The following is a 22,083-nucleotide window of genomic DNA, read 5'->3' as shown; positions in this document are numbered from 1 at the left end:
CTAATGAGGGAAAAAAAGGTTTATGAAAAAAGGGGACTGAAATATCAAGAAAACAGTCAGAATTTCCAGTTTGATGTCTCTTAAAATGTTAAACAGATGCTAAAATTGTAACTTCATGAAACATGACCCCTTTTCTGTTTCCTTCAATTTCTCACTACAAAACTTTAAGAGCAAAAACAGAACAGCGCCACCAACAGGTAGTCTTGAACTTTGGTCATTTGAGAGAAAGGGAACAGCGCCTTCCCTGAGCCTGAAAGCGGAGAAGACTGGAGCAGGTCCAGGCCCCGGAGAGGCTTCCAGTCCAAACTGCAAACCCGGGCTTGGGCCATCCAGGGGAGGGCCGACTTAGATCCTTTTCCTGGAATTCATGGCTGACTTCCCAACTCAGTGGGATGGGAGGAAGAGAAACCCACCAACCTCACTCAAAATGTCAACCTCGCCCGGGGCGGGGGTGAGGGGGGATGGGGAGGGGTGTGGGGTGGGGCCTTCAACACGTCAGCTAGTCCAAGCAGGTTCTGTTCCCGTCAGCCTTTTTTTCGATTTGGCCAAGAAAAATAACTGACAAAAACGAAAAAAAAAAAAAGCCCTCCCTTCTCGTCGGAAGTGCATGTGGTCACTCAGGTTGCCTGGACCCACCCTCCTTGCCATCTAGGATTGGACCCCACACAAAGGCACACCTATAGGTGGGGTGGAGAGGAGGGACGGGTGGGGTGGGGTGGCATGGAGGGGGAGGGGTAGCCAGTTTTCGTGAGTTTGGAAGGTCCCGGCTGGGAGAGCACGTGGCCTTCTGGTTGTGCTCTGGACCTCCCCTTCTCTGCACCCGGGCCCCACGTTCCCCTCTGCATTGTTTCAAGCGGTGGGGGGGATGGGGCGAGGCAGGTGAAGTGGCCCCTCCCTTTGGAGCAATGAGAATTAGGATGGAGGTTCAGTTTGAGGCGCTGCTGTTGAAGGAGCTGGAGGTGGAGGGCATGGCTGCTCCTGGGGTCCCGGTGGTGGACACGGACTTCCGGATGTGGGGCATGAGAAAAGGGTCACTGGCCAGCTGGTGCACGTCGATACGGTCCTCCTTCCGGTAGGCCAGGCAGCGGCGGATGAAGGCCTGCGGTTTGCACAGAGGGAGTACAGACATCAGAATGGTGCACGCGCATGCACACATGCAAGCGCACGCAAACACATACATACACACTCATACATATACACATCCATGCGGTGTAGGGCTTGTCTGAGCACGATTCCATTGCGCAAGAGTCAGTTTCATCACGTGCAGCAACCGTTGGACTAAGTTTGTCCGCAGGCTGGCTCAAAGCGTCCTGCCCCAGATCCCTGCAGTGTACCTTGGCTTCAGGCGACACCACAGGCTTGGGTGGGAACTGCACCTCCGTGGCCTTCAGGATGGTGTTCTCCTGCAGGATGTCCTGCTGGGACTGGTTATGTCCAAACGGCTGGGAGAGAGAGAGAGGGAGAGAGAAGGAAAGGGACAGAGAGACAAGGAAGCACATAAGATGGGGGTGTTGTGGAACTCCACACCAACTCCATTAAAGGATGATCAGCCTGGCATTCCTTTACCTTGCGCCCGTACAGACTCTGGTAGAAGATGACCCCCACCGACCATACGTCCACCTTGTTGGAGATTTTTGGCGGCTCCTTCCCTACCACAAAGCACTCGGGCGGAAGGTACCTGCAGGGGTTGGAAAACGACATTAGCGAACCACACATCCAGTAAGCACCCTGAGATCAATCTTAAATCTGGTTTATGGATTACCTCTGCTAGCCTGAGGGGCAACTCGTCTGAGAGACTCAAAGAGGCAGAGGTGGCTGCTCTGGGTCCAGCGACACAGCCCCATGTGAACCAGCGGCTCACAGGGCACTTCCTGAATCCCTGTGTCCGCTCTCTACCTCGACTGGGAGCTAATCCGTTTGTGGCGACTGGCCTGGGCCTATTTGTTTAGCTGGGTAATGTTGCGACGGCGCTGCGGTTACCAGTAGGTCCCTGCTCCCTGTGACGTCAGCTCCATCCCGTCCACCGAGTTGTAGCTGTCGTCGTCCATGATCTTGGACAGGCCGAAGTCCGTGATCTTGATCTCGCCGCAGGCTGTGCCATTCACCAACAGGATGTTGCCTGTCAAGGCAAGTTCAGAGGTCAAGGGGTCAACCAATGGACAAAACTCAGATCCATATGTCAACAAGTCAGACAGAGGACAGTCAGCCTTCGTGGCCTACATTTCCTCACAACTGCTACAGAACTGCAACCATCCCCCAACAAAGGAGGTCTTCAATGTCTTTAAAAAAATGTGGACCTCTACTTCAAAAGACCCCATCCATTTAAAGTCTAGCACAGGGTGTTGTTTGTAACCGTTCGTAAACAATGACAAAACTAAAGAATAACATGCCATTTTATGCTTATTATGGTTACCTCCCAAATAAGATGCAGTGGTTTACACCAGACATTTTTATTTAGAGTAGGACAACTTAGGAATATCTTATTATCTGCCCTCACCACTTCCCCCTCCATTCCCCCAAGAGTGCCCAGAGAAACCGCCTTCACATCATCAGTGTATGCCATAAACATGTCTGTAAGCTTCTTTTCCCTTTGCCAGACTTAAGATGGAACATGGTGACAGAGAAAGACAGACGCGTCTGGACAGAGCAGTAGCGAGAATATGGCACCAGAGAGCGTGCCAGTGGGGCAGGCTCAACTCACCGGGCTTGAGGTCATAGTGGATGATGGGCGGTCGGATCTCGTTGAGGTACTTGAGCGCGTTGACAATCTGCATGATGATGGAGCGGCCCTCCTTTTCCGACATCAGCTTGTGCTGCTTCAAGTAGAAGTCCAGGTCGTTCCCCTCGCAGTACTCCAGAACTGTGCAGAATCTGGTCCAAGTAATCCCAGCAGAAGACATGGGAAGAGTTACTATAGTGCCGAGGGCCTCGGCCGGACTCAGTTTTGATAAATACATCTGAGGCCAGCCGGAGCCAGCTTGGAGAACATGCAAGAACACACACAGCTCCGGATGCTCTCAAAAGTGTTTGCTGAACAAAGCAATGTGTCACCCCGAAACAGCTTGTAAAACCTTTGGGATTTGTTAAACAGTTTGGGGAGAATTACAGTGTGTGTGCATTCATCCCTTTACCCCTATACTGCTCCTTTGGGCCCTGGACTAGAGAATATAAGACACCACAAAGTGCCATTTTGGGGGCCAAGAATTACCAACAGCCATCTGACTTTGATCATCAGTCTGTTTTAATCTTCTGCAATTCATCCATGTTAGTAGTTTTCATCTCCAATAATAAATCCAGGGCAAAAAAAACAATCTAGTTTGAAATCGGGCGGCCACATGGGGCAAGTGCTTGGCCTGGTTAAATTTATCATATAATAAAACTGGACTTTGTACACATCAGTCAACTATTAAGGTGATCTTAATATCTTAATCTTAAATAATACTAAAACAGTCTCAAATCTCGTGTACATGCTAAATCAATTCAAACTACCTCACAAGTTGTAAAACAGCTGGTTATGTGCCAGTACTATACAAATGACAATCATCTTCAATAATTATTACGAACCTGACCAGTTACCAGCAAGTGAAAGTGGCGTTCATTTTTATTTTTGGAGAAAATCAATGTCTTGACAGTGTTTCCCACACACAGACTTTACTTGGGCGGGCCGCCCAGCTATATTAACGGCCGCCAAAGGATATTTGGCGACCCATTTTAGTATTTTTTATTTTTATTTTTTTATCCGTCCGAGAACGACGCCATCCACGATCGATTATTTTCTACTGTTCTGCGCTGACCTTTCCGAGTGTAACCAATGATTTTACAGTGCAACGTACTGGAACATGGGCGGCGCGACACCGACGCGAAATATAAACATCGAAGTTAAAGATCTGTTTATTAGCTAGCTAGCTTAGTTGTTCTGTCAAAGTGCCAAATCCAAACGTGAGTTAATAATAATATTAACGTTACAGAGCTACAAAAAAAAAATTCAATAGCTAGTTAGTGTAGCCTATTAGTATCCCTGTAAGCACACACATCTACGAGGCGTCTATGCAATGTATGCCGATAGATCTGGAAGATGTTTTTACAAGAACGTTTGCTCATCTGGAAGACGTCTCTGAGTCATCAAATTTGAATGTCTACGGTTCAACAATAAATTATGGGTAAAAGTAAAACATCTGAAACATTTTAAACATTTAAGACCCCGAGACAGCGACGTTTCGTGAACCCACGTTCTACGGGCTCTTTTCCTCAGCGCAATTGTCAAGGCTTTTTTCTGTTGTTTGCAGAAATACATGTTCAGCAAAGTTGAGATAGTAAGTACTTGAGGTTCTGTCTTTGTCTCATTTCTCCCGCTCTCTACTTTTTAAAATAGCGCCTCCGTGATTACATCTAGGACGCTTGTCATGTGGAGGACTGAGCGGCACGTCAAGCCTATCCTGAGCGTTGCGTTGACGCCCCAACGCTAGTCATGTGTAAGCATCTTAACTGTACTCTGACTTTGGTAGTAGCTTCGAATTCTATGAAAGAAAGCTGCAACTGTGCTGCGTTGGTAGCTACAAGACTCGAGTGTATTCAGCACATGTAATGTGACCATTGCGCAACATGCAGCAAAGTTGTCCTGGCTAAATATAAGAAAGATTAAGATTAAGTGCTCCGACAAACAGTGCCATCTTTGTACACACTAAAGTGTGTTTTATTCTTAATTGTTTGTTTTTTTTTTTTACTTTGTCTTACTCTTCCCATGTGGGTAGATGGAGGGGAGGGTTGGGGGGTTGGATCTGTGAAATATGTGAAATCAATAGAAATATTCAATAAATCAAAATATTGTGTTAAAGGTCACACGTATTTGTTGTTTGTCACATGTGGTAGACCATATTTGTGCCAGCTGGTAATGCCGGCCCTTTCCTCCGGCTACCGCCACAAGTATATTTCAGACCTGTGGGAAGCACTGCTTGAAATGACAATGTAATAAATGAAACCCCATTTACTGCACAGCATTCTGTTGTTAATAGATTTAAACCAGCTTTTAAACCTTATTAATTGATTAACATTAACTAGATGAACAACACAAGGTGTGAGAATATCAAAGACATGGAAATGTATATTTTTTACCACCGCATTTCTCCATACATGTTTTGAAAAAGTAAGACACTTTATTTTATGGCACAATAGTGACGCAAACTGGGAACTGTATTCATTTCTCCCTGTTCACATATCACATACCAAAATCATATTTTCCACTACTCCAAGATGGAGAGGGATTGTAAAAGATAATGACACCATTCAGGAACAGCTGTGGTGGATTTTAACTCATTTCAGTCATGATTCATTTTTACAAGGAGATGGAGACCATGGCTTACTCCGTGTATATTGTGATTTCAATCTGGGATGCATATCAAGCACCTTACTTCTTACAAGCCACATATGTTTAAAATGCAACATCGCTAAGGTACTGAGGACTTACGAGTCAGTGTCTAGTGAGAAGTAGTCGTAGAGTTTCACTATTCGGGGATGATCCAGCTCCTTGTGGATTCTGTACTCCCTGCAGGCGTGTCTGGAAACAAACAAAAAAAAAAAAACCACCACAACACTGTCAAACAATATCATAGCAAACCTACAAAACACGAACAGGTAATTCCCAGCACCTACCAAACACACACTCCCAACAAAACAATGAATTCCTTCCCCATCTACATGGCACATTCATCGAAGGATACTATCAGACAGGGGAGGTACCAGACGCAGAGTAACCAACTGATGTGGCCACATTTGGGGATACATTTTGTAAGTAGACTGGGATATTCACAGAATCTATCCTCGTTCGCTGATACTAAACAAAGGAAAGACATAGTTGCTGAATGTGATTATTTATATCTAGGGCTATTCTACCCACAATTTCAATGTTCTATTAAATTTTGCTAGCTGTACAGTTCAGCGTTTGATTTTTTCTTTTAAACAAAATCCTGTTTATTTCCTGCAATTATGAGTAGGCCCCTGCGTGTTCTGCAACTTGGTTTTGAAACCTGTAATTCAGTCCTCCCACACCAAGGTGCTGATACAGCCTCTCCATAAAGCCACACTGAATACCAGTCATTGTGGTAACTTAATAATCTTAATTAGTCATATAATTACTTCTCATCACATACTTGCACTCCTCTTAAAAGCACGGTACAGCTATGTCATTCAGCAGTATTTCATGTAAATTGTGTATGCTGAAATTTTAAACTGGTTGATAGTCTTTGGAATAGAAACACATTTTACACACTTTCAGAGGTTTTTTTTGGGAAAAAATGCTTTTGTCATCCGTTACACATTTAACGCTTTTCTGTCATTCTACCTTTCTTCTGGTGTATGTTCTTCTGACTGCACATAAAGCTGTTACTTACAAGGCACATACACTGTTAGTGAAAGAACATAGCCTGGTCTGGAAACGATACGCAGGATCGATATGAAGGATCACATCAAACTACCATTAATTTGCTTAAATAATATCTTAATCACAGCCAGTTGCCCTATTTAGTGACTAACTTAGAAATCACCTGGTGGATGTCAAACATTGCAAATTAAAAAAATACACAACAAAAACAAATGCAACAAGGTCTCTACTGATATGTTTGAGGTGATGATCTTCATCTGAATTAGTAGATTAACAATCCAAACTCATGCTGCTAAACACACTCATTTGCTGTATAAATAAATGTTGATTTGCTTTAACCAAAGGAGAAATTATATTAAAGAATAAATCCCAATTTCCAAAAAGACAGCACACTTCTGCCACCTACTGCTCAGAGAAGGAGAATGAAATCTAGGAGTGAGGATGCAGAAGGGATTGGTGGTCTAGTCCAGTGTTTCTCAAACCTCTCCTGGAGTACCCCTTGTCCTGCATGTTTTAGATCTCTCCCTGCTCCAACACAGCTGATTCAAATGATCAACTCGTTATGAACTCCTGAAGCTGCTTAATAACAAACTGATCATTTGAATCAGCTGTGTTGGAGCAGGGAGAGATGTAAAACATGCAGGACAAGGGGTACTCCAGGAGAGGTTTGAGAAACACTGGTCTAGTCATACCATTTCATGCAAGATCAGCTAAGCAATTTAAATACTGTATTTAAAAAGGCAGCGCAAAAAAGCACAAACACATCTGTCTCCATTGGATTTAAGACTAAGATTTTTTCTAAGAGTCCCTGGTGCACTAACTTTTGGTCAAACCAGAAAAACACGTCACAAGAGGCAAAATGATCCTCAGCTGCTTTTTGTGATAATATTTAATAATTAGTTATTTTAGGCTAAGTCATTTGGAGCAGGATGTAGATAGAAATAACAATCTCCACCTAGACACATTTGATAACATTGATATGGGACAGAAAGGTTTGAGGCATGTGGATAGGTAAATACAACTATATGAAAAGCTGTACTGTTAATTTGCAGTTTGAAAACCTATGGCCATAGTAAAAGCAATGGGAGCTCACTCACTTGTGATAGTTTTCCTTCTTCTCATCCCTCCAGTTCTTGTTTAGCTGGTGGATTTTAACAGCCACATATCTCTGCTCCGTCAAGTCAAAGGCCTGGGACAAGTTCAAATAAAAATCTGAATCAACCATTCAAGCAATCACCATAAATGGCTGAGGTATTCTAATAAAGTATGTTTAATGTGAAGGATGGGCAGCTGAGTGGTGGTATGGTTTAGGCTTTGCGTTCAGCTTAAGTTTTAGGGAAAGAAAGGCATATTTGTACTGCTAGGGTTTCACAACATGTGTGAATGAACAGTTCTCACCTTGTAGACTTCACTGAAGCCCCCCCTGCCCAGTAAGTGTAAGAGTAGATACCGGTCATTCAGCGTGGGGTGGTCTTTGAACCTGGTGGCACAGATGCACCCATGTCAGAACACACTTCACACTGAGGCATCTCAGCTAACATCAGCAATAAAATGAGACACCCCACTGCTCCTGCAACTTAACAGAGCAGCTTAAATGACATCAGTCAACAAGTGCAAACATATTTTGTGTTGTGCAGCGACAGCACGCAATGGTTGTATCCACTGAGTTGGAGCAAAAGTGAATGTCGGCTCTGAAGGCCGTGGCAGTAAGGGACACGTACTGCGAGTTGTCCTCGTTGTGTATCCTCTTCAGCTCCCGGATGTGAAGGTTCCGCACACGCTCTAACCGTTCCAGCTCCGCCTGGATCTCCGCCTCCTCCTGCACAACACATGCCAGGTGTGTCAATCACACAGGGACTGACGGATGGACAGATCTAAAACCTTAGATGGGCAACCAATGGTTTGCCGCAGACATCTCAGAAGGCAGACATGTCAAGGAGGGAGGAAAAAAATATATTCCGTACAAGTGTCACATACACCCTCACACTGAGGTGACAGGAGAGGTGACAGACAGCGTTACCACAACTTCAAGCGGCAGACCAAACCTCAGGTGCACAATGAGCATGCACCGATACACCGATGAACACAAGCTGAATACTACAGAGGCAGACAGGAAGTGTGTATACCTTCTTTAGATGTCCCAGCCTCAGTTTAAAAATCTCCTCCTGCTCGTGATACTCTGCGAGCGTCAACCTGTCAGGAGCCAAGAGAAGGGCGCTGGGTTTACACAAAGAGGCACAGTCCTTATTTTCACTCTGACTAGGTAAAAATATTCAACTATTACTCAAGGCTATTTTTCAGATGTAGTTCAAATTCACCTGGATACACTGATTTTGCAAATATGCAGTTTTCTGCATAAGATCAGGGGTTACCCAGATTTTCAACCTTCCCATGTGTTAATGCAAACTCACCTTCTGCAAACGCTTAAGGAAAAAATGGTCTAACTTTCAGATATGCAACGGGATGAAAAGTAACGTGCATGTAATTAATAAATCAGTTCAGTTTATGGCTGAGTTTTACACCTCAGTTCATTTTGATTGTGAATCCTTTTCATGCACTGATGTTGATATGTAATACTCAATAATACATAAACGAAAAAAGAACCATACTCTTTTAAAAGGAAGGAGGAAGCCAGGGATACCAGCTGAGTATACCATTATAAACTGAGCAGAAGCAAAAACCAGCAGACCCTGTGGCATGACAGTGAGCATAAAGGTGAGTCTCAGTGGTCGGGCCTTACGTTTCGCTCTCGGCGCCGTTGGTCTTGCTCTTGCGCTTGTTCTGCTCCAAGCTGGGGGGCGGGGTCTGGCCCATGGCAGGCGGCTTCCTCTTGGCCAGCAGCTTCCTCTGCCTCTCGATGTCCTCACGCTGAGAGTTGATCCTCTCCTGCTGCCTGTTGGGGGAGGAAACGCACCAACAAATCAGGGGGTGTGGCGAAAGGGGAGGAGTGTGTGGGCACGGTTCGCCACTGTGCATGCAATCGCTTCATAAAGCGCTGCACTACTTTATCAGGTGGGCTGCTCGTTTCCACAACACGCAGGAACTGTGACGCCTTCCTTTTTCCTTTTCTTAAACGGTTAAATATGACACTTTTAAAATGGGTTTCTTTTCAGTGATATAAGATCCTCTTAAAGCGGTCACAGCAACTGTAATGTGAGAGTGCCGAGTTTCAGGCCACACAATGAATTATGTCCCCCTCTGGGGGGGGTGGATGGGGTTAGGTTTAGGGTTAAATTTAGGGTTAGAATCAGGGTTATAGTTAGGGTTAGGGTTGGAGTCAGGGTCTCACTTGATGAGGTTCTGGAAGGCATATCCATCAGTCCACTGCTCCGTGAAGGAGGCCCCATGCCGCACCGTGGTGAAGTGGCCCAGACGCAGCCGGTCCTGCATGCTCTTGTCCCGGCAGGCCATCTTCTCCTGCTTCGACTGGAGGAAGAGGCGGCGGGCAGGGGGCACAGCATTCACATTGTAAGCCAGCAAGAAATGCAAACTGACTGAATGGCAGTCCAAATGACATCACAGCAAGGGTATCACCATTCTGCTTGTAAAACCTCTACTCCACGAAAGGGGAATTTCTGAGTAAAAGGTTAAAGTGCTATAGCTCTGAAAGCCAGAGCGTGGATGACACACGGACCTTCTCGATCAGCAGCTTCTTGCTCATGGTCACACACTTGTTCAGCCTCTCCTTGTACCTCTCCAGCATTCTCTGCTGCTCGTCAATCTGCCGCCGCAAGTCACAGTTCGCCTGGGGTACAAACAATGCATGAGCACGTGCACGTGCACACACACCCAATAATTTCAACAAACCAAGTTTAAGTCCAAGCGGTACAGCTGAAATACATTTGGCCTAAATCTATGCTGGACACAAACGACTGCTTGTTCCCAAAATCCGTCCATAATAACACCACTGTACCACAGAGTCTGCAAAGAGTTTGCAGTTTGCATGCTGTATGTGCAATACTGCAGTGGGAGTTACACGGTGCCAGTCTTACCCGTAACAAGTCATCTATGCGTCCCTCCTTTTTCTCTAGGTCTGAGTTCTTGTTATTCTCCAGCGCCGTGAGCTTCTCTATCGTGAGGTCAGACTGCATAGACAAAATAAACCGGTGCAGTGAGGTCAGCAGACAGGAGACAGAGCACAGTGGGAATGCGCCTGTGTAGCCAACGGCTTGGCACATTCACCTGGATTTATATTAAACAGCCGCTGACGCAAGCAACAGTGTAAATTGACAGTGTGTCCTCATAACTCTTTCAGCACATCTAATGTGCATTTCAGCCTTGTGAGGACCTCAGCGAACACCTGGGCAACTGCTTCCTACTGCAGCTAAGGTGTGCCGCTGTCAAAGTGGCCTGACAGGAGGGTACCTGCGTGGCCTTGTGAACTCCATGGAGCGAGATGGGCTTCAGCGAGCTGGTGGAGTGGTCTGTATTGGCGGAGCCCATGGATGAGGGACTGCCCTGCTGCACCTGTCTCAGACAGACAGACACACACACACACACACACACACACACACACACACAAAACACACACAAAACACACACACAGAGACACCAAGTCAGTGCTCAATGTCAGTCTTCTTCAGACCTAATCCAGATCCACATCAGTTCCCACAGAAATTTCCATAGAAATTTGTGGTTCATGTATTAGACGCCACACTTTTGCCACTTTTCCTGCTCAGATTTCATGTATGTGAACATAGAATGGTTTTCCTATTCTTCCATGAAAGTGTTAAGATGACAGTTGCTGAGAGGTGAACCGAAGTGCACAGATTCGGAAAAGCAGAGAAGTGTTAAGGTGGAGTAGATCTAGCCCTCAGTGTTAAGTGAGGAGGAAGAGAGAGCCAGCGCTCACCGAGGCTGGGGGGTTAGAGAGGGAATGTTGAGGGGAGGAGCGGACCACCGGTGGGACACTCCGACCCGGACTGGTGCCAGGACCGCTACCACCCGCAAACTGAGAGAGACAGAGAAAGAGAGAGAGAAAGAGGGGTAGGAATGGAGGGCAACAAAAAAAAACATAAAGGGAAGATGGCAGAGTGAAGCAAACATACGGAAGGAAAGTTAAAGCCCAACCGAGAAAGCAATCTTGTATGGCGCTCTATCTTAAAAGTAACTTATACTGCTCCGCAGGTTTTCCAACAGAGATGGATTATGATTACATCTATCTGCCCTTGACTTCCAGGTACTGCTGTGATGACCGGTAGCAAGAGCCCTGTATGTCACAAAGTCTCCACTCACCTCAAAATAATCGCTAATTTTATGTCCCCTCGCTCCTCCTTTCCCTGAGGAAAGAAAATGAGGCACACAATGAAAATGCATCTACTCAACTGTGTGCAATTCAAAGGAGAAAACACTAAGGAACACTAATGAGCCAATAATCAACCACCTTCCTCTTCAAAGGATATATTACATCAGCAAGGGAGACTGTGAGGAAGAGAACTTGCCTTGGCTGCCGTCGTAAGGTTCTCCTTTCCTCTTCCTTGTTCTCTGGTCGTTAGGTTTCTTCTCTGGTGTCTGTAAAGACAGAGGAATACACATACACACGGACAAATGAGTTCTATGACCCACATCACAGGAGGCCTGAGAGACCACTCTGGTCAAGCAAAACACGCTCAACTGTGAGGCAACACTGTCGCCATATGATAACTTTCCTGCAGCATGACAGAAATATGAGAATGTTATGCGCTTAGAGAAGAGAGTTAGAGACGGCTCATTCAGGGGTGGACTTGTGGGGGGAGCTCATCAGTAGGGCTTCAGCTAACAAGGTGAGTCTTAAACAGGGATCCCAGAATTACATGTGTTTGCTGTGAAAAACCAATCGATAATTATTTGTGCTTTCTGTCCGAGAAGCATGGCACTGAACACTGAATACATCACTTACATTAACTCTTAAGGACACCTAAACTGACAAGCATCATCATCTCAGTCAACATCTTTTATAATATGTATGATGCTGAATAAGTACAGAATCAGCATGTAGGAATGTATGCACCATCCTGCCACTTTATATCATATCAAGAAAGTTACCCCACCCTCTTCATACACTAGTTTAATGCAAATAAATTTGTGCGGGTATGATTCTACATATAGTGCAAGATACAACAAAGTATTCAAAGAGACATTATCAGGAGGAAAAGCTTGAAAATCAATGTTTTAATGTACAGACCTCAAGCTCCTTATCACTGAGAGAACCCACACTGCACAGACTCTGGTTGGATGACTCATTGTGCCCTGAACCCTGGAGAACAAAAAAAAAAAAAAACAGCAGAAGTTAACCAACATACCCCAACACAACTGCACTTTATATTTGCAGCATGGATGTCATAGTGAAAGTGCCAATGTCAGTCATCTGAGGTGAGGCTTTCCCAACTTATTTGCTTTGAGTTGCTGCATCAGAATGTTAAGTCTGTAGAGAGCAGAAGAAACAGAACCAAAATGGCTCCCCAGTTGCTCTGGTTTTCCTCTGGGTGACAGCACTGCGCTGCAATCAGACATGCCGGCACCAGCATCGCACTGAGTAAGAGGTCAACAGTGTCCAGTCAGGGCGGGGCACCTAGCTGGCTGGAAACTGAACAACGGGAATGGTGACAATCCCCAAGAGGCAGACTGGGGTAGTCTGCAGGTCAAACAGACAAGACGCAGCTCACGTCTGGGCCCCCACGAATAAAGCTAAGAGAAGCTATTTTAAACCGACCACCTGCTGTCACCCGTGTTTTCATTCTGAATTTTATCTGTTGGTTGGTCAATTTGCCACCTACTGGAAACAGCGCACATCACGCCTGCTTATGCATGCAACAGTACAGCACACTGACACAGCATTTTTTATCCCATTTTCCCTCAGGCCAAAGCTTCAGCAGACAAGCTGCTTGAACACAGGATAAAGACTTCACCATCAGACCAGGAGAGCTGTTCTGAATTGTCAAGCACTCCTAATGCTCCTAATGACAAATACCCTCACAGTAGCCAAACAGTATCGAGCTGATGTCAGCACTTTAAATAAAGCAGTGAAGGGACCGCGCATTAAACATACTGAAGCCTGCTGTGGGGAGCCACCGTCCCTGGGCTCTGTGCTCACTGTGCAGCGGTGGGTTGGCGGGGGAGATGATGCCGGGGGAACGTGGGAGCTCCGCTCACGCTTGCCGTCGAGGGGGCTGCCCATCGTGGGAGCGAGGTGACGTGCAGGCAGCCGCCGTCTCAGCACGGGCCAGACCCGAGTCACGTGAGCGGCCGGGTCTCCCACAGCCACCGTTCCCTGGGCTGCCCGCCCACCAAACCGACGCTCCAGCCTGGCAGCTGGCCCACTGCTTGGCTCGGGCAACAAGCTCCGCCGGCACCCGCCCTGTCAGATCGCTTTCAACAAAGCAGCCAAAGATGGAGGGCTTCCTCCTCTCACCCAGCAAGCCTCTACTTTCAAGCCCACTCAAGACTACGAAACATATGGACGGGTTTCTTCCAGGGTGGAATGAAAAGAAAGGTGACCCCTTGGTGACCCCCACTGACGTAACCAGAAACACAGACGACATTGCCCGGCTTATCTCCATCATGATTTCGGCAGCTAATAAACACCCGACTACATAGTAGTGGTGATGAACCGTGCTGATTGCACAACCTGGGCTGTGGAGAGGGCTTCGTCAAACTAAGGCAGTATAAGGGAAGGGAGGGGTGCGCCAGATCTGCAGCGTTACATCCCCAGCCATGAAGTCTACACACCTTAGCCACCCCGACGCCAGTAAAACGCGCCTCCAGCAGCTCCTGCCGCCGCGGGTCCAGGCTGTGCAGTTCTTCCATCATATCTGCAGAGAGACAGGTGAGGGGAAAAGCATACAGCGGTGAGAAAGTACTGCAGCACATGCAGGCCATGACTGTGGGCGTAGTACTAATACCGACCCCTGGATGCAGACTGAGATGGCTTCAGAAGGGCAAAAAGAACTCTTGAGAACAGGCGACTGTCTCTGCTCTGCTTTCCAGGATTGTTATAAAATATGAGATTCAGCTCAGAAGAAAAATAACTCTGCTTGCCAGAAACATAACAAGTGTCCTCACATGACTAAGGAAACAGGTTTTCCAAGGAACAGTGTGACGCGCTACTTCTACAATTATCTTAACGGATTCTGTAAAAAAACAGAATACTATCGCACACTCACACTAAACTTGATAGGTTTCGTTTAATTTGTTTCTTTGATGCTGTCTTTATCAGGGCCAACTTAGTGCATCAAGCAGTTGTCCAATGAGTTCTCCCATTTAAGTTCAAAGCCCATTACCCAAATAGCAAGCTGTTTATTTCCCCAGTGGTCTAAATGTCGTTTTCGCGTCAAGCTTTCCGGGAACATCCATTCACATTCACAGCTGGCTACTTCTTGTTCAGGAAATATGGTACTCGTCTGCAAAACTGCATCACTGCTTTATTACTTTGTATTTCAAAACAGATAGGCAGCTAGCCTACACATTATAGTGAAAGATTCACACAAAGTATTACTTATTACTGGCTAATCATTCAACCTGGTTGGAAAGTTTCGCTGGTAATCGACTAGCTAGCTAACTAGATATACGAAAGAAATTTTCATCATTCAGACTAACTAAATCTTTTGGAAACCACAGTTGTATCATAGCTTCACACAAATTTTTAAAATTTCAACCCAAGATCGCTTGCCATACCAAGCTGTGTCTGACCTAGTTAACCATCCCGGCCTTTGTGATTACCTAAACTCAGGTTGTGTTTCTTTTATTTTGAAGCATGAAGAGTCTTACTACATATTTATTCGGGCCACTAGTTATCAACAAGCTATCTAGCTAGTTACTAATTCCATCCAACAACCTAAAATGGAGTTAGCTGACTACAACTTCAAATACAATGCATTGTCACTTGCAACAGACGCAAAGGATAAAGAGTTTTGTGTGATCTGTCGGCATCTAAACTATGCGTCCATGACAAGCCTGCTAGCCTAGCTAGACAGCTAAATTGATAGCTATACTAGCTTGCTAAGAAGACAATAAAACCTCTCCCATTCCGTACTGATTCATCTTTATGTTTAAGATAGCCAGTTAGCGTTATCTATTTAGCTAAATTTATTCTACTGTACCAAGCCAAATGTATACATCATCGCTTTGTTTTCCACAAAATTCATACGCATATCGACATCCCCAACAAGCTTTAAGACTAGGTTGTAATCCTCTAGCAAGGCAGCCAGCTAAGTTAGCCACCTAGCTACTTCGTTTACCTGCAGCGGTGTCGTTTTTCACGGGCCTCTGGATCTGGGTCCCTCCGGGTCTCTACCACTTTCTCGTACACCACCTTCCAAACTACCCCAACACTTCCACCAAAGGCCTTGTCTGAAATCACCGCCTTCCACCTATTGTGAGTTCAAAGTCAGAGCGCACAGGGGGCAGCCCTGTTTCTTGGGTACTGACGGGGATTCGCGTGGAGGCCTTGAGATCCTCGGGGTTTCCCAAACCCGCCTTGCCGCTGCCCCTGCACGGGTAACCCCGGGTTTAGTCGCTTCTGTTCTTTGAGGGCCCCCGCCGATCTCCTTGGCTCACAGTGGATCAAACAACACCTTTCACCTAAAAACTTTCATCTGGAATAAGCAATATAAAACACGAATGGCAACTTATATAACAACTGCTTTTTTTCTTCTTGGGATCAGTCCGGATCGATAGCTTGCTAGCTAGCTAGTTGCTAGCTAACTTGTCTCATTGGTTATCAGAGTTCGGCCGATGTGAAGAGGATTCAATCAGCAAGCAGGCTTCAGCTCATCTCTCGTCAGCAGCCTCGCGCGGAAATGACCCTCTTCCGATCAATTCAGTCTATTTAGTGGCTAGTCATCTAATCCCAATCGATTCAGATCGGTTTTCTCTCTTTTTTTATAACAATGTAAACAATAATCGGTAAATCTCATACTGTCTCGTGAGATTGTGGAGTTGTTTTTTCCTACCCCGCCTGAAGGGTTTACTGGCGCCAATGAAAGACAACTCAAAGGTTGAGAAAGTTGAGGTTTCTGGGGAGAACTTGATCGTGACTGTAATTACCACAACAGTACGTAAAAACCCAAACATTAAAATCCCCCCAACACTAAGTTGTAAATGCAGGTGACATTTTTTTAAAATCGTACTATTTCTGTTATTTTAACTAGAGCATCTGTCATCTTGTTTGTTTACATTAAGAAAATAACACAACTGAAATGTGCTGTTTGCATAAGTATCCAACACCCATGCAGTTAATATTTGGGAGAGCCACATTTTTCTGCAATGAGTTTTAAGTCTTTTGGGGTGATTATCTACCAGCACACTGTTTGGGAGTGATGTTTTCCCATTTTCTTGGCAGATTTTCTTCAATTTGTTCAGGTTGTCTGGATGATGCTTCTGGACCGCAATTTTCTAATAGTGCCACCGATTCTCCGTGGGCTTGAGATCAGGACTTTTGATTGGGAAACTGTACAACATTCACCTTTTTGTTCTTCAGCCACTACAGTGTGACTTTGGCCTTTTCAGCTTAATTTTTTCAGGTTCTCGTGTAGTATTTCCCTGTATTTTGCTTCATCCTTTCTCTCTTCAGTCTGAATAAAATGCGTAATTCCTGCTGATGAAAAGCATCCCTACAGCACGATGCTGTCACCACCATACTTCACTGTGGGGATGGTGTTTCTTGAGGCATGGGCAGTTCTAGGTTTGCGCCACACATAACACTTTGAATTGTGGCCAAAAGGCTCTATCTTGATCTCATTTGACCACAAAACATTTTCCCACATCACTCGCTGGGTCACTCTCATGTTTTCTGGCAAACTCCATACTGCTTTGAGATTATTCTTTTTGAGTAATGTTTTCTTTCTTGCCACCCTCTCATACAGCCCAGTTTTATGCAGAGCTCTTGATATTGTTGACTGGTGCACCTTTACTTCACTCTCAGCCACTGAACTCTGTAGCTCCTTTGTGACTGTTCTCTCCATGGCTTCTCTCACAAGTCTCCTTCTTGCTTGGATGCTAAGTTCTGAGGGACAGCCTTTTCCAGGCAGTGACTGGGTGGTGTGATGCAGCTTACACTTTCTGATAATTGATCCAACAGTGATCACTGGGATATTCAAACATTTGGATATTATTTTGTACCCTTTTCCTAGTTTATGTATTTGTATACTTTATCTCAAACTTCAGCAGAATGCTCTTTAGTCTTTATTTTCACACCTTTTCTTCAGATTCACAGCCTGACCAATGATCCTTAAACAGAGTGGGGTTTTTATCCAGAAAGCCTTTCATCTGTGTTAACATGGAACCTCTAGTGCACAGGGGATGAATATTTATGTAAAGAACATATTTAAGTTTTTTATTTTTCTTAATATTTCCTAACATAAACCAATATCAACTTACAATAATTAATTTTGCATTTCATTGTTTTTAAATTAAATGTCACAAACAATGAAATTTCAACACATTAGTGAATATATTATTCAATATATTATGTATGATATTAAGTTGTTACACATGTACATGAGGAATTAAAACCTTTAGCTGACACAGTTTTATCAGCCATAAAATTACTGGCAGGAAGGAATATCCTTACTATCGCATGTAGCTAGATTACTGCACAGTTATCAACCGCTACTTTAGTCTTTGTAACATTATCTATAATGAGACTGTGGCTCAGTCATGTAACTTTTTCACCAGGATAATGCTACAAAAACTACAAAGCCACAGCAAACGCAGAGTTGCAGCATCATGGACACAGCGTTTGCAATATGCAAACTCATATTAATTAACTGATTGCAAATAGTAAGCAAATAGTTGGTGGTGATATGATTTTTAATCTGAATGGTAATATGACCCACACATTAACCACATGTGTCATCTGCTGCAGGCCAATAAATGCTTTAAGGACATTAACTATGTCAGCCCCAGGATAGGAGGCACTCTTTGCTTGACCAAGAATTCCTCTGATTCTCACGGCACAGTCAAAATCCCTCACCAGACCTTTGCCTGTGAGTTTTGTTACAGCAGTAATTCATCTAATGTAGAGTAAGACTCCATCAGGTGCTCCTGAATAGCAAGGGTCACAAATGGAAAAGAAAAAGGATCAAAGTTTTCAAAAGGAGTGATGTCCCATGTGGCAAACAAGAACCCCAAAACAGGGCACTCAACTAGAGAAAATATAAAATACCTTTCTTTCAATTGGCAAAACACACAAATAAAATCACATTAAAGATAATAATTAGAAGGCTAAGAAAATGTTAAAGGAAAAGATGTCATATATTACACTCTAGTTCCAAAAAGCATGGCATGACTCATGAAAAACAACATTTCTTAACCACAGTTTATACAGTTGTACACATTTTAGCCCTATCTGGCCAAATGCAAAAGTTTAATGGCCTTGTACTGTGTGATGCCAATGGATACTAACAAACTACATATAGCATTCAGTACTCTGAACTTACTGGTGTGTAAACCTGAGTGATACCAAACTGAATGTGGTAGCATGATTCAAAGTAATATTCTATATTCTCTTTAATATGATTCACAAAAGAAATCATTGATGAGGTAGGAGATATGCAAAAAAAGTATGTGATAACACAGAGAAAGGCACTCCCACCCAATATATTTCAGCCACATTCATTGTCTGGACCAAGGTGAAGACGCAACCTATTGGCCACTCTACCCACATCCAAAATGGGTAGAAATGTGCAGTGTGGGGTCAGCCAAATTTAGGCGTGAGTAGAGAATCTCTCTGCCATATCCACCCTCTAGTTTTCTCTCAGACATGAGGACACAGTATGAAATGGAACCTTCTAGATGAGACATTAAGCTGAGCTCCTAACTGATGATGGTCTTTAATAATGTAAAAATCCTATCACCCTCATCCGGCAGTGTTGGGGTATTACCCCAACATTATTGTGTATTACTGGGTATTATTGTGTCCAGGGGAAATTCCCATCTGGCTGTTGAATCATTTATATGTTGAATTGGTTAAGTCTTTCCTCTTCACCTTCATTTAAGTGTGGCTTGTATTCTAGTGCAAAATGGCTGCTGTGCATCAATCAAGTGGTTGCTACCTTTTGACCCTGAGAGGAGTGTACCCTCCTCACACTATAACACTATCTGAAATAATTCAAAAGTGCTATATAGAAGTGTTCTATTATAATGATGATGATAGTAAAAAAAATCTTCTTATACATGCATATGAGTGCAAGAAAATAATTTTAATGCAAAAAGGGCAAAAATTCAAGCAAGCACAGATACCACAAGGAAGAAACCGTATATTATTGCTATTGTATATTATATAAAAAGGTTACATAAGTCATTTAGGTTTCCTAGGTTTTCTTAGCCCCACATTTTCGGACACTTGAAAAAATTTTGTCAGCCAATATTTTAATCTATGACATCACTGTGTATCTGTTGAAAACTGACCACTGATGCTTTAGACAATTAATTGTGTCTGTTTCATCTATGACTGAATAATTTATTTTAAAAAGTTATTAAATAAGCGGACACAAAAACGCCGTTAGAGTCTGAGAGGTACTGGCGAGACATAAGTAGGTTTGTTCCATTGTAATTAAATGTCACTTCGGGTAGGCTATATTTCCATTTCTGCGCAATCGTAGCCCTATTTGTAATCAGTGCATAAATTAAATTCATGAATATTTACACAGTTCAGTTTTTCAGTTTTCAAACACGCAACAATTATTTAACCACGCTATACTGGAAAATATACCTCTTTAGTTGCAAACTGAGTTGTTACATTCACAAGACAACCAATCATTTATTTTCTACATATTAAGATATAACTCATTGTCATTTAGATAAAGCATTGCATACTTACGTTAAACTACGGTCTAATCACTTTACCGAAGGGGTGGTGTTTCTAAATCACGTGAGTTTACCTCAGGGCTTCACTACATTAGTGAAATTCCAACAGCATAATTATCCAGCTGAAACAATCAAGGTGAGAGAGTATTTAAACTGGAGAGCGCAATTCGCTTATAGTACTCTTGTTTCAGCAAGCACATGGACAGACAGTTTACCTATCTGGGTTTGCGTAATCTCGGAAAAATGTTTTCGATACATCAGACACTCCTCGTAAATGTCAAGTCCATTGTAACGATCGGTTGCACTGTGGATACCCAACAATAACTAAAACCGATTGTGAAGCCATTAACTGTTGCTCAATAGCGGTGCTTTTATGGGATTGCAGGTGAGTTTCGAACTGCATGAGTAGGGTCTGCATCGGCTGCAGTCGTGAGTGAATAGCACGTCGGCATGACAAAGTACAGCTGGTGTAGTTTTCTGCCTTTCAGCATCAATGTAAGTAATTGCAGCCTTTCCCCCTTCCCTGTACAGTGACAATCCGGTGCAACAGAGATGCTCAGTTCACTGTCGTAGTGGCGCGAGTCGCGATATGCCACCTTGCCCCCGCTGAGTCGTGCACGTGATTTGCTCCATCTACTGGAAGACGATGTGCTTTGTTCCCTTTAGGTGTCAGTGGTACATTTGCCTTGTTCCAGTTCCTTGTCAGTGCCTGTGGCACTATGACGAAGGTGGGCTGTGCTAAGAGGCATGTAAACTCACTCTAGTGCACCAGTGCATGTATGCCGTTTACTGTTTCTTCCAGGAGGATGGCTATGAGAAAAGGATGCTCTCATCCTATGAAGTGGGGATTGGACCTCTTGGCTCCATCACAAGTGACAGTATTTATGAGCGAGTGGAGCTTGCTTGAAGGCTTAAGTGGCAGTGCATGCCTCTGACTGAAATGAGTCCTTCTCTTCCAGACTTCCAGGCTAATTGCAAAGGACCCCTTTGTGTTGAGCTCAGACTGGCAAATGGTCAATGTTTTGAAAAGGGCTGCATGAAAGGTAAATTGATGACCTCATTAAATCAATTTACTGGCAGGACAATTTCTAAATTCTCCCCTCACTGATCCATATAGCAAATGTGTATAGCTCCTACTATGGTGAGGCAGATCACCCTGTGACCAAAGTCTTGCGGGAGCCTGTGTATGTGGAAGTGTGCATCTTGGAAAGGACTGATTCAACCCTTCTAGAATACTGTTGGGGACTAACCTCCAGCCCCCTCAGCCTACCCCAATGAAGCCTTCTGGTTGATAGGTGACTATCAAGTTTCCCCATTCTTACTCATGTGCTTATCCTCCCCCATCCCCCCTCAGCATATGCTGACTCCAGGTCTCTTCAGGTGCCCCTACCTGGATGACAAGTACCTGACCACCTTGGTTCCTCCGGGCTTCCAAACCCAACCCATTACAAACGATTCATTCTGAAGATGTTTACCCTTGTGGAGGTGGCCCCTCTGATCTCCCTGCAGTAGAAGGTATCTTGACAACCAATGATTTGAGCAGGATGCTCTGACTACAAAGTAACTCTCTTGCTGCCCCCCCCCCCCCCCCCCCCCCCCCTGCCCCAGACAGGTGTTCATCCACTGCAGTACAGTAGTGTGCCACCCTTCTGCTACTGACACCTTTGAGCAGAGGTGCCACAGGCAAAGTGAGTGGTTTGGATGCAGTAGAATCTCAGGCTATTCAGTCCAAATGGGGGGTTCCCCTGGATCTCAACTGAATGCTGTATCTTTCAGAAAGAAGTGGCTCTTTAGTAAAGAACTCCTGGGAGAGGGCTTTGGTTTCCAGTGGGGGAAGTGATTTTGACTCTGAGCTCCTCGCTTCTGACGTGAGACTCTGACAGTGAAGGTGAGGGGAGAATGGTCCAGGAAATGCTGTACTC

At 44.5% G+C, this 22,083-nt stretch overlaps 1 protein-coding gene and 1 pseudogene across 3 annotated transcripts; one reads left to right on the top strand and one right to left on the bottom strand.

Moving 5' to 3' along the window:
- Window positions 1-464: 464 nt before the first annotated feature.
- On the bottom strand, window positions 465-16,304 carry LOC118779846 (serine/threonine-protein kinase tousled-like 2). 3 transcript variants are annotated; one of them, XM_036532141.1, is made up of 21 exons: window positions 15,592-16,304; window positions 14,084-14,166; window positions 12,540-12,611; window positions 11,818-11,887; window positions 11,612-11,655; window positions 11,229-11,327; window positions 10,742-10,843; window positions 10,369-10,461; window positions 10,011-10,121; window positions 9,666-9,802; window positions 9,117-9,269; window positions 8,503-8,569; window positions 8,098-8,195; window positions 7,775-7,856; window positions 7,474-7,565; window positions 5,465-5,554; window positions 2,702-2,871; window positions 1,981-2,119; window positions 1,567-1,678; window positions 1,335-1,442; window positions 465-1,099 (listed from the first exon to the last, which is right to left on the bottom strand). In XM_036532141.1, the coding sequence occupies exons 2-21, from the start codon at window positions 14,162-14,164 to the stop codon at window positions 926-928; spliced, it is 2,094 nt and encodes a 697-aa protein (XP_036388034.1). In that variant the 5' UTR covers window positions 14,165-14,166; window positions 15,592-16,304; the 3' UTR covers window positions 465-925. The 3 variants fall into 3 exon arrangements, with proteins under 3 accessions (XP_036388034.1, XP_036388043.1, XP_036388050.1); XM_036532150.1 differs by having other exon boundaries at window positions 10,742-10,834; XM_036532157.1 differs by lacking the exon at window positions 11,229-11,327.
- A 1,896-nt stretch (window positions 16,305-18,200) lies between these two features.
- On the top strand, window positions 18,201-22,041 carry LOC118784946 (annotated as a pseudogene).
- Window positions 22,042-22,083: the final 42 nt, after the last annotated feature.

The sequence above is a fragment of the Megalops cyprinoides genome, chromosome 1, assembly GCF_013368585.1.
Source record: "Megalops cyprinoides isolate fMegCyp1 chromosome 1, fMegCyp1.pri, whole genome shotgun sequence".
Taxonomy (NCBI): Eukaryota; Metazoa; Chordata; class Actinopteri; order Elopiformes; family Megalopidae; genus Megalops; species Megalops cyprinoides.
The sequence above is the reverse complement of the archived record's forward strand: the minus strand, read 5'-3'. Positions and strand labels throughout refer to the sequence as shown.